The sequence below is a fragment of the Peromyscus eremicus genome, chromosome 3, assembly GCF_949786415.1.
Source record: "Peromyscus eremicus chromosome 3, PerEre_H2_v1, whole genome shotgun sequence".
NCBI lineage: Eukaryota > Metazoa > Chordata > Mammalia > Rodentia > Cricetidae > Peromyscus > Peromyscus eremicus.
Window position 1 is genome coordinate 154948411 of NC_081418.1, and position 12667 is coordinate 154961077.

General features: G+C 47.1%; 1 protein-coding gene across 2 annotated transcripts; it reads right to left on the minus strand.

Annotated features, from left to right (window-relative positions):
• Window positions 1-1665: 1665 nt before the first annotated feature.
• Window positions 1666-10138, minus strand: Mansc4 (MANSC domain containing 4). 2 transcript variants are annotated; one of them, XM_059256393.1, is made up of 3 exons: window positions 9640-9876; window positions 5020-5154; window positions 1666-2391 (listed from the first exon to the last, which is right to left on the minus strand). In XM_059256393.1, exons 1-3 carry the CDS (start codon window positions 9851-9853, stop codon window positions 1787-1789), a joined length of 954 nt encoding a protein of 317 aa, XP_059112376.1. In that variant the 5' UTR covers window positions 9854-9876; the 3' UTR covers window positions 1666-1786. The 2 variants fall into 2 exon arrangements, with proteins under 2 accessions (XP_059112376.1, XP_059112378.1); XM_059256395.1 differs by lacking the exon at window positions 5020-5154 and having other exon boundaries at window positions 9640-10138.
• Between the last annotated feature and the right edge of the window lie 2529 nt (window positions 10139-12667).

Consider the following 12667-nt stretch of genomic DNA (forward strand, 5'->3'; position numbering starts at 1 on the left):
GGTAGATCTCTGAGTTCAAGGCCAGCCTGGTCTACAGAGGGAGTTCCAGGGCAGCCAGGGAAACCCTGTCTTAAAAATATATATAAATAAATTTTAAAAGACTATTCAAATAATCTGTAGACACAGTTTCTTTAAATACGATTTGAGGGGCCAAGAATCCCAGACATGCTACCACATATATGTTTGAATAAAACTTATGATAATTTAAATCTGGATATTCTTCCCACAAATGATATGGAACTTTATAATGTGTTAGGAAAGAAGTTAAGAGAATTTATGAAGTCTAATATTTTGGAATCATGAGCAAGTCAAGGTAAGTTAAGTTTTTAAATCAGATTTTTTTTTTGCTTGATACTGATAGATTTTTTTTATATTTGTGAATTAAATGTGTGTGCACACGCCTGTGTATGTGTGGGTGTATATGCATGTTTGTAGGGAGGGCTTGGTGGTGTCTGGGTGGAGGTAAGACAACAGCCTTTTGGGAGGTGGTGGTTCTACTGTGGGTCTCGGGTTGAAAGCCTGTGGTCAGGCAAACACTTTGACCTACTGAACCATCTCTCTGGCCCTTCTTTATATATTTAAAGAAATTGCTACTTTCTACCCAGTGTTGTGACCAGAGGCTTTCCTCTGTCCTGCCCCTTCCCGTAGCCGTTTCCAAATAATCACTCAGAGGCTTTTATAAATTATAAATGTTTGGTCAGTGGCTCAGGGTTATTACTGACTAGCTCTTACACTTAAATTAACCCATTTCTATTAATCTATACATCGCCACGTGGCCTGTGGCTTACCTGTTCTCTGACATCTTGCTCCTTGGTTGGCTGGATCGAATCTGCCCTGACTCTGCCCTTCTTCATCCCAGTCCTCAGCTTGATTTCTCACCCAGCCTTATCCTGCCTGGCTATTGGCCAAAACAGCTTTATTTACCAACCAGTGAGAGCAACACATATTCACAGCATACAGAAAGACATCCCACAGCACAGTGTCAACACTGGGGAAAGAGAGACATCCTTTAAGCCAGTGGACAGTTTGTTCTTAACATCTGAGGTAACAGTGTTCTTTTAGTCTTTTTTTCTTTAATTTTTCTTTCATCTTTTTAGTTTAAGTTTTTAGTCATGTGGTGGATATTGTTACATTTATTGGTGTATACGTGTGTGTGTGTGTGTGTGTGTGTGTGTGTGTGTGTGTGTGTGCACATGCATGCACACATGCCACCATAATCTCTGGAGTTTGTTCTTTCACCGGGTGGATCCCAGGGATTGAAACATTAATCAATTGACCTGAAAAGCAGGGAGTGTTTGCTTGCAGCTACGTTGATGCCTGAGCTCATTTTTCCAAACCTTGAGTCAGTTTTTATCACCATGTTACAGTCACTGAGAATTGGCTTTGAGCCAGGCTGCCTGTGTCCCTCTTTCCTCCGCTTCCCCTTTCCCATCCCATTTTCTTTTAAAAGATGGTCTCACACAGGCTAGGCTGGCCTTAAACTCACCCCTGATCCTGCCTCCATCTTTAGGGTGCTGGGATCACATTGCTGTCCCTTCCAACTGGTTCCCTCCTGTCCCTTCCCCTCTCCCCCTCCCCTCCTCCCCTCTCCTCCCTCTCAGTTCAGGAAATGGAAATCATCAGGAAAGTAGACAATTTTACCAAACCTTGGCCGTTTGGTAGGACTCCGGTTTCTGGCATAGCTTTATTTATTTATTTATTTTTTACCAAAATGTTTTCTTAGAGAAAGCTGACAACACAAAGCCCATAACCTGGCTCCAGCTTTCAGGAACTCTCCTCCAGTGTGTTATCCTGACCTCTGCAGTGCACAGCATCTGGATGCCCCGATGACCACACAGCAGCAGAGGCAGACCATGGCAGCGCCCAGGGTCACAGAAGCCAGCCAGGCCCCTGCGGTCACTGGTGCTCCGTCCTGAGGCACTTCATCCTCAGCTGTGTGACTTCCACTGTGGGACCCCTTTGTTTTGTTCAGTAATTGTTTGCTAATGTTGAGTCGGGATTGGCCAGGCACCTGAGAAACTTTTGTGTCTGTGGGTCCAAAGAAAGGAGAAATAGTCATGTTATCTGGACTGTGGGTGAAGTCTGTGCTTGGTGACTCCATGTTGACCTTGGTAGCAGGGGACACATTCACAGAAATGAATCTCATCCCCAGATCTGTGGTTGACTTCCTGGAATAACTGGTACCTGTGTTTGTACCCAGATCCTGATGTGTAGTAGACACAGCAGCCTCTGTGGACAGCCGCATGTGCTGCGTCCCATCTGTGTATAGTCCTTTATTACCTACATTCAGAGCTTTTAGAATTCGCAGTCTATCCCACCAATCAGACGAGGAGCGGGTGTTTGGGTATGTGGGAGATGGATGCTCAAAAACCAGCAAATCTGGATCTATGCCTGAAAGATAAATAAGATCATTTAATTTTTAAAAAATACTTTTTATTTTATTTGAAAAATTTCAGAAAAGTATATACATTGTATTAAGTTTAGTTTCAGTGAGACGGCTTTAGGCACAGCCTGTAAGTTCTGAGGCTTTGCCTCACTGGGTCCCTGAGCTGAGCCAAATTCAGTTCTAGATCCACAGACTCCCAAGGTTGGAGCAGGCTGGGTGCCGAGTTTCTCCAGTGTCCTGGGACACTCTCTGCTATGGACAAATATGGCTGTACGAGAAGAAGGCTTTGTGTACAAAGACGGCTTCGTGCCAGGGTTCTCGTGCTGCCAGCAGCCGTGGGGAACACTGTACGCCACTTTAAAATAAGCTGGCAAAACAGCCAGGGAAGGAGGCCCTTTGAAATTGGGAACAAAGCCAGAAGCCTCTCTGTTTTGGTTTTGCATCTTCTCCTTTTTCTGTTAGGAATGCCCAAACACTTGTTTTTAGGGGGAAAGAAAAAAGTCTGTATAGCTCTCCAGTCCCCTGCCAGGGAGTACTGTCTGCCTGTCTCCCTCCCTGCCCCTCCTTCCCAACTTTGGCCTCTGAGGTTTTATCCCTCATCATGGTGTAAAACATAAGCTTCTGAGGCAGTGACTTCTGACTTCCTGGTCATTGTCTCCTGTCAGTTGTCTTTAGCACCGTGGGACCCTCTTTTGAGTCTCCCTGGCAGTCCACCTGGACTGTCTGCCTCCCTTTAGACTTTGGCTGGTTTGTGGGCTCCATGGTCTCCATCTTCTTGGCTAGTTTTTGTTGTCAGCCAGAGCCTCCTGGGGAGAAGGGACTTCTCAGCAGTAGCTAATTCCACTGAGAAATTACCCTCCATCAAATTGGCACGTGGGCATGTCTGTGGGACGTTGTTTGATGGATGGTTGATGTAAGAGGGCTCAGCCACTGTGGGCCCAGGCTGTATAAAACCTAGCCTGGGAACAAGCAAGAGAGGAGGCTGGTAAGTGCTCCTGTCAAGTTCAGCCCTGACTTCCCTTGGTGATGGGTTGTGAGCTGGGAATCAAGATTGTAAAATGGTAGTGGTGGCACACACCTTAAATCCCAGCGCTCAGGAGGCAGAGGCAGGTGGACCTCTGTGAGTTCAAGGCCAGCCTAATCTACAGAGTGAGTTCCAGGACAGCCAGGGATACACATGAAGTAAGCCCACACATACACACCCATTAGTTGGCTTTCCTGTTGCTGTGATGAGACACCATGGCCAGGAGGCACAGTGGCCAGGAAATGGAGAGATCACATCTTCAAATGCAAGCACGAGACAGAGAGCAAACGAAAGGCAAGGCTGTCCAGTCTGAGAGCCTGACCCAGGGACATGCTTCCAGCACCTTCTCACTTTCCCAGAGCACCACCAACTGGGAACCAAGCTTTCAAGTACCCAAGCCTCTGCAGACGCTTACCACTCAAACACTGCACTCTACAAGCTGCTTTTAGTGTGGCGTTTATCACTGCAACAGAAAGCCAACTACAACACCATCCTCAGTCTTCAGTGAGTTTTCCCTTCACTGACCACACACAGAAATTCCACAGCTCCCCACCGTGCTGATGGCACTGCAGACATGTTTCCACGTCTTCCTCTTTCACGCACTGTTGTTTTCCCAGCGTTCTATGGGACACTTCACCTGGCATCATCTCCCAGGATGCCCAAAGCCAAACCCTGACCTCAGCTTCTTGCCTCCCCCACCCCCACCGCTCATCCTGCACTAGCTCAGCAGGGGTTGACTCTTCTCTCTTCACCATTTTCTTCATTTAAAGGGTAACTAAGGGTGGGGATGTGGCTCAGTGGGGAGCCCCGGGTTCGATCCCCAGCACCACAGACACTCCGAATAGATCTTTCTTTCCAGTGTTCAGATGCTTCCTTTGTGACAATTGCCACTACCTTGTGAGTTCCAATGCTTCCCTGACTAGGTGTCTAACCTGTATCCTGAATATTACCCACCTAGACCAAGGCAATTATATATAGCTCTTTAATCTCAGTGTCTTCTCATTCCATGCTTTTGTTGATTCCTTATTTTTTTGTTGAGACAGGACCTCACTATGTAGCCCAGGCTGGCCTTGAACTAGTGATGCTTCTCTCTTGGTCTTTAGCCAGAGTGCTGGGACCACAAGTGAGACCACCATACCCAGCTCCCTCCGTTTCTGATAAAGTTAACCTGAAGACACCACTCTGGCCTCCTGGAGCCATATTTCCACTGTGGCTCCTAATGTCCCCATCCCTCTGGCCAGGTCAGATTTCCCACTGTCCTGATGATGGTTCAGAGTTCCTTGCCTGCCTCTGCCTGGTCTCACACTGTCCTGATGATGGTTCAGAGTTCCTTGCCTGCCTCTGCCTGGTCTCACCTTCTACTGCTGTTTCCTCTTCTGGTCTTTGTGCTGAGGCAGTACCATGTGCATGTGTGCATGCATGTGTGTGAGTCTCTGGAAGTGTGTGTGTGAACACACGGATGTGTGCAGGAGCACATGTGGAAATGGGAGAGATGGGTTGCTGGAAAAGGACAGCCTGGGTTCTTCAGCCTGGTGTTGCCAGTTTCAAGGCTACAAGTGCTTCTAGGGTACCAGCACTCTCTTCCAAGGTCTTATGAGGCAGTCCTTACCTGCTGTTATGTTGTACAGAACGGCACTGGTCCCAGGCTCCAGGATGCAGCTCTCCAAAGTTGGGCAGTGGACATGGAGGCAGTTGACATTGTCGTGGATGGGATCATGGAAGAAGACAGCCACATTACAGGAAACTGTAAAGGCCAAGGGCATCTGCATAGGTTGCTGGCTTCCCTCAGTTGGTGTGTGTGTGTGAGGGAGTCAGCGTCTTGCTATATAGTGCGGGTGGGCCTCCAACCTGTCATCATCCTGCCTTAGCCTCCTAATGCTGGGGTCCAGGGACATAACCACCATGCCTGGCTTTGCTGCCAGTCACATGGGCTCTGAGTAGCTTCCATTTCTATCTGTAACACTGAATTAACCCAATCTCGTGCTGTGCTTAAAAACTACTGAAACTGGGCCACCTTTAAAATCCCAGCACTCAGAAGGCAGAGGCAGGTGGATCTCTTGAGTTCGAGGCCAGCCTGGTCTACAGAGTTCCAGGACAGGCAGGACTTTTACACAGAGAAGCTTGTCTTGAAAAACAAGCAAAATTGAAACTATATAATATACCTATTTGAAAGAAAATATTACTTTAAAGTACTCTCTGATATATTCCTTTCCACAGAGGATACCTGGAATTTTTGTTTATTTGTTTGTTTGGTTGGTTTTTTGAGACAGGGTTTCTCACAGAGATCTGCCTGCCTCTACCTCCTGAGTACTGGGATCACACCACCCAGCATTGGTTTTGGTCTTTTGAGACAAGATCTTGCTAAGTAGCTCTAGCTGGCCTCTCTGGAACTTGTTATGTAGACAGTCTGAACTCAGGCCTTGCAGCCTCTCACCTGAGTGCTACGACTGTAAATGTGAGCCACGTAATTAGCCTTAAATTGATGGGCTGATTATTTATAGACAGGGACTTACTGTGTAGCACTGGCTGGCCTTGAACTCACTATGTAGACCAAGCTGGCCTCAGAAAACTCAGAGATCTGCCTGCCTCTATCTGCCTCTACGTGCTAGGATTAAAGACACGTACCACCATACCTCACAGAATTATTATATTTTAGTCTTAGAATTTTTTGTGTATGCAAAACATCAGTTGTCTACACAAAGCTTTGGAAAGTACCTGTCTGGTTTCCAGGCACAATATGCTGTCTGAATGCTGAGGTCCTGGGGCCACAGAGGAAGAGGGACATAGAAAGAAAGCTGTGACCACTGACAAGGGAAGGACAGTGGTGGACAGGCTGGCTCACTGGAGAGCCAGGGGATCATGTGACACCTGAAGGTGTGGCCCTGGGAACAAACCTTACCCCAGGAGCCAAATCAGTGTCTTAGAAGGATGCTGACGTCTGGGATTATTAGCAGGGTGTATCATGTTGGCCTCCCTTTTCTAAAGCTGCTCCTTAAAATGTACTGTGTTGTTTCTGGAAACCCATAGTCAGTTATTGGGTACAAAACTTTGAGTGCACCCTCCCTAACATGCAGTGGGACTTCATTCCCATTGCAGAGCAGACACAGAACCACGAGATGCGTCAGCTGGCTCAGAGGTATCACACATTCTAATAATGTAGGATTACAGAGACACAGTATGCCAGGGCTCAAGGCTGAGGTTGGGGAGGGCACTGGGCTGTGAAGCCCTGATCTGCCTCTCAAGAGGGTTAGCCATGGGGAGCCACAGCTCCACTCTCATTTCTGGGACACCCTTGGGTCCCTGCATTCCTTATCTTTTCCAGAGAAGAAATAATAAGACAAAATTAATTACTAATGTTTCATTAATCTGGGTTGCAAAAACAGTCCCCAAGGATGGTTCTGGGAAGTTATAAGAGAGAGGAACTGAAAACATTCTTACTTAATATTTAGATTTGTGATAAGAAAGTCATTGATATGGTAGAGAACAATATTGTTTTGAGGTAAGATCTTACTGTATAGCCTAAGCTGGCCTTGAACTCAGACTTATTATGTATCCCAAGGTGACCACAATTCCAGGCAATCCCCCTACCTCAACCTCCCAAGTGCTGGGATTACAGGCATCAGCCACCACACCTGACTTATAGAGAGTGATTTTATTGGAGATAATTCTTTTTATGAAGGATTTGTTTTGACTCTTTTTGATTATGTGTTTGTATCTGTGAGGGGGAGGTAGCGACATCACTGTGAGAACCTGTGGAGAACAGAGACATCCGACCCCTGGGGCTGGAGTCACAGATGGTTGTGAGTCACCTAATGTGGGTGCTGGGAACTGAACCCAGGTCCTCTGCAAGAGTCATAGGACCTCTTAACCCCGAGACATCTCTCCAGCCCTTTAACATGGCCTCTATGGAACCAGCAATGTGTGCCCACCGACATAACAGCTTTCCGGAGGCCAAGGTGGAAGGATCAGGACTGAGTTAGGGTAGCCTGGGCTACTTCAAGGAAGGGAGAGGAGGGAAGAGAGGGAGATCAGGAAGGAGACCTTAGATTTCATAAGTCAGTTCTCCAGCTGTGGACAGGGAAGTGGCAAGCTTGGGCCCTGCCTTCCTGCCCTGACTCACAGGCTGCTGAGGTGTGTATGGATGACAGACAGCCCCGGACTGTTTTTTTCTATGTAATTCTGTGTGTGTGTGATATATATGTGAGGGAGTGTGTGTGGGTGTGAGTGTGTGTGGGTGTGAGTGTGCGTGGGTGTGAGTGTGCATGGGTCAAAGGACAACCTGGGGTGTCAGTCCTCTTCCACCTTGTTTGAAGCCCAGTGTGTGCTTCACCACTGCATACCTTAGACTGGCTGGCCCTTGAGCTATCCAGGACTCCCGGTCTTTGCATCCCATCTCCCACCTCCCTTTAGGGCCACTAGGGATTATAGATGCTCACATTCCTGTGCCCAGCTTTAAGTGGGTTCTGGGGATTCAAACTCGGGACCTCACACTTGTCTGGCAAGCACTTTAACCACTAGGCCATCTCCTGTGTTGTTTTTATTTCACCAGATCTCATGTATCCCAGGCTGGCCTCAAACTTGCTGCCTAGCTGAGGACACCCTTGAACTTCTCATCTCCCTGCTTTTTCCCCTGAGTGTTGAGATTACAGATGTGGGACACCACTCTGGGTGTAGGTGCTGGAGAGGGAACCCAAGGCCTCCAGCATGCCAGGCAAGCACCCTACAAACTGAATCGCAACCCCAGCCCTTGACCGTGCTGTGAAAAGGTCCTTTATCAAATTTGTTGCTCTTCGTGTCTCATTAGCTTTGAAGGTCGTGGCCTGTGACAAGTCTCTCGAACCATGATCCCTGAAAATCTGCTGCTCTCTCCAGAACACTTCAAATTTTATTTCAGAAATTTTCATATATAATTGGATAAGCGATATCTTTAATGAATAATCTGTATCAAATTATGGTTAAAAAGAAGGTGGGGATTGTTCCAACAAGACACTATTTTGCTCTTCTGTCCAGGTAGCTTTAAAATTAGGGAAAACTGAAAATGAAAGTGTCTTCAGGCAATTGTGACCTTGAAGGCTTTGATGTGGGTATACGAGAGATATTTACCTCTAAATCCCATCTACTATAGAGGAAAGCTGTCTGTTAGGGAAATTTGAAGATAGCATGATCCATACTCCAACCTCCTATCCATTATGCTCCACATTTCTTATGGATCCAAGAGACACATCTTATAAAATATGTATGACACTAAAACCACCAAAGTTATTTTAAGAAAAAAATATTAAACTAGGTGTGGTGGTGCATGCCTAGAATTTCAGCACTTGGGATTTGGAGATGAAGGACCAAGAGTTCAAGGCCAGCCTCCACTGAAAAGTGAGTTCAAAGTGGGCTGGATGAAAGCATGTCTCAAGCAAACCAACAGAAACACCTTGTGAACTCACAGCTGTACAAGATCAAGCCAGTCAGCATTCCACCGTGGAGTTGGAAGGAGTTTATGAGCCCCCACCCCTAACTGAGGAGCTATTGACAGTTGATGGTTCCATGGAGGGAGAGTCTGTGTCCTTTAAGGGATTGGCCCATGGTCACAGCATAAATTAGACTCCGTGGATTATTTTAAATAAAAGAGAATTTGAAGTTGAGTGGTGGTGGGGGATCTGGGAAAAGTTAGAGGAGGGAGTGGGGATGAATATGACCAAAATAATGAAATTCTCAAAGAATTAACAAAAAATATTTTAAAGGAAACTAGCAAATAATAGTTTAAAAGTAAATTGTTGTAAATCATTTTGTTTGTTTGTGTTTGTTTGAGACGATCTCAGCCCAGGCTGGTCTCAGCTCACAGTGTTGCTAAGCCTGGACTTGATCTCTTGATCTCCCTGCTTCCAGCTCCTAAGTGCTGGGATTATAGATTTAGGAGGCCACAGCACCCAGCTTATTGGAAACATTGGGCTTTGAAAAAAGAAAAAAAAAAAATCAAGTTAGTTAACCCTGGAAGGAATCTATATCCATTTAGCATTTTGACAAAGACAGCAGGATGCCCTGGGTTCTACAGAGTCACGAAGATCGAAGATCGTTCGAAACCACCTGCTCTGATTGCTTTCCCATCCGGGGGTCCTCCCAGGTCCTTGCTGGTCCTCCCCCTCTGCCTGGGCCTGTGCTCTGATCCCGGGGTCCTCGCTGGTCCTTCCCCTCGTGCGCTGACACCACCCCGATGGGCTAGCCAGCCTTAGCTCACCATCCTTCCGGAGACAGCAGCTCCGGCTGCACTTCTGGCCGGTGCTCTCCGAGTAGTACTTGAGGAACTGGGCCCCCAGCCTCTGAGATTCCTCTAGGTCCAGGAGCAGCCCTGGGAAGCGGCGGATCCAACAGTCTCTGTAGAACACTGAGGGCGAGCAGAGCCCGTGCACGGTGCAAGCCAGCCCCAGCAGCAGCAGCCCCGCCGCCTGCATCTCTGGGTGCCGAAGGGAGGCCGCTGGAGCTGACCATGGGCCGCGCCCAGGGCGTCCTTCCGCAGAGGCCTCCCTGCACCTTTGTTCCTGTGCCGCTGAGCCCCGGGAGAGCGCGGGCCCTGCGGCCTTGTCTCTGAACCCTCTCCAGCAGGTTTCGGTGTTCTGACCCTTCCCCTCTTAAGCCGAGGGATGCTCCCCTTGGCTTTTCTTCTTTCTCTGGGAGTGAAGAGTCACAGACACCTTTTCCTAGGCAGATAGGAAGGCCAGGAGAAACCCTAGCCCAGAGTCCTGCTGAGAAAAACAATTACCTAGTCTCTTGACATCAGATTAAGGGAGGCTCTGTTTCCAGAAACAACTCCTTGTTTTGTGAGGTGTTCAGTATAGGCCGAAGGGCTGGTGACTTCATTTTTTACACTTCTGTTGTTCAGGCTCCTGAGAAAACCAGTTCATGTACTTATTTGACTTTTAAAAACTTGAAAGAAAAAAAATAGAAAAAGGAATATATTTAAAATGTTTAATGTTTCGATAGCTGGAATCTGACTGTATACTTATTTTTATTCCTATTCTGGTTACTTCTTAGGGCCAGTAGTTTTCATGCAAACCAGTCATGAGCTTTCTTCCTAAAAGAGACGAAGGAGTCAGCCTGCCTACCTCACCACTGCACCCCAAATGCTCATAATGTAGGTGAAATACAGCAGCCATTCAGGGCATCTGTGGCTTCTCGGCCCTGGCAACCCGAGCTCCATTTCCAGTAACCCCTGTCAAGGTAGAATAGAGCGGACTCCACAGAGTTGTTCTCCAATCTGCACACACGTGCCTGCCTCCCCACTGCACATCACATGCGCACGAGCACACGCACACACTCACCATGCTCACATGTACACAGGCATGCACACACGCACATTCTCACACACCATAGTGCCCAGGCCAGAGATAACTCTCCAGAGCTCTCCTCCTACCACATGGTCCTGAGGATCAAACTCAGGCCATCAGACTTCCTCAGCAAGCACTTCGACCCACTGAGCCACCTCATCAGCCAGACTTCATAGTGATTTGTGATAGGATGCTTTCCTTATTCAGCGCTGGTGTGCAGCCCCAGGGTGTGCTGGGTAATATTCTACCGCTGAGCTGCGTGGCAGCCCTAGGATGTTCTGAGAGAGTTCAAAAGTGAGATGTGGATCTAGACAGGCCTCACCGCCCCAACTCCCATCCCAACAGCCTAATCCAGTAGAGCTGCTGTGGGGATAAGAATTTTTAGTTTACAAATGTCCCAGCTGACATCCTAAGAATTTTGGGAATGCTGGTCCTGAGAGACTTCTCGAGCTTTTCCACTTTCAACCCCCAAGATTTTGAGACAAGATCTCACCGTGCAAACCTGGCTAGCCTGGAACTTGTTATGTAGCCCAGGCTGGTCTTAAACTCAGATCTGCCTGCCTCTGCCTCCTAAATTCTGGAATTAAAGGTGTGCTGGAGAAATGTTTTTCTTAACCCCAAGTATATAGTACATAAAATAGATACACAATTCAAACATTACTGATAGTAAGCCATAAAGAATTTTATTTTAAATAATTTTTTGATATGCATATAATTTTACCATTTATTAAAACAGAAGTAAACTTGTATGCTAATGATATGGATGTGTTTGTTTATTTTGCATAAAACATTTTTAGAATTTATTTACTCTTTGACAATTTCATACATGTATATAATGCATCTTGAACATACTTTCCCCCAATTAATTCCTCCCCAAACACCTCCCAACACACATCCCCCTTCCAGTTTCAGGGTCCCCCCCTTTTCTGTAACCCACCAAATGCTGCCTGCTCGAATGTTGACTGCTTTTGTTGGCTTGAACGTGGCGGGGAACCGCAGCTTCGAAGTGTGAGCTCCTGAGTGCAATGCCCACATCACATTGAGAAGACAGCGTTTCATAGCACCCCTCCCCACACTCCCGCTCTTCAGTTCTTCCAGACTTCTTCCATGCTGTTCCCCAGCACGGTGGGAGGGTGCTATAGATGTCCAGTTTAGGGCTGAACCTTTGGTCACTCATTCTCAGCACTGACTAGCTGTCAGTCTCCGGCCTGCTGCCCACCGCAGAAAGACTTCTCTGGCCAATGCTGAGAGAGCAACACTGATCTGTGGATGTGAGCACAAGTACTGAGGAGGTAATTTGGCGACATATCCGTTTAGCAAAGCAGCGGTAGTGGGCTCTCTCCTAGGGCTGTGACTGCCACGCTGTGTGTAGGCCTTTGAGCAGGAGTTGTTGCTGTTTAATGATCAGCGACAGCACCATCTGGTCAATACGATAACATTAAGCAATATATTCACAAAGCCTTGAAATCATAGTTTAGCTAGTTTGTAACGAAGTAGTTTATATGTGTTTGTCTTTATGCCCAGCTTTCTAGAATACTCACTGTGTGGTTTACTAAAATTATTGGATTTTTAAAGATGCCCCCAGTTTCCAACAATGCCATTGTGTTGTCCAGGGCCAAAAACCTTGCTGGATCAGTGCCCGGTATTGCCAGGGAACACTTCAGATTCCAGTCCCAGCTGATCTCACTGTGGTAAAGTGACCGTGTTTGAATTGCCTCTCTAAAGAGAATCATTCTCAAAGGTTGCTTTTGGGTTTGTTTTTAAAAGGCAAGAGAATACCAGTTGAAGGCGTATCTATGATCTGGAAACAAAAGCTCCCATTGGTAAAGGTTCTAAAGAGCCAGAGACTAAGAGCCTGCCCTTCTGGTGACCCACTGAATCCTGCCTCGTTGCTAATGGAGGCACAGACAGATCCAGGTCCAGCCTCTTTGAAGTCATGCT

Coding starts and splice junctions, on each gene's coding strand:
- Mansc4 (XM_059256393.1), bottom strand. CDS start 9,853: ATGCAGGCGGCGGGGCTGCTGCTGCTGGGGCTGGCTTGCACCGTGCAC. Junction 5,155..9,639: donor CTGCTGTCTCCGGAAGGATG/GTGAGCTAAGGC, acceptor TGGCCTTTACAG/TTTCCTGTAATGTGGCTGTC. Junction 2,392..5,019: donor TCTGTACAACATAACAGCAG/GTAAGGACTGCC, acceptor TTTATCTTTCAG/GCATAGATCCAGATTTGCTG.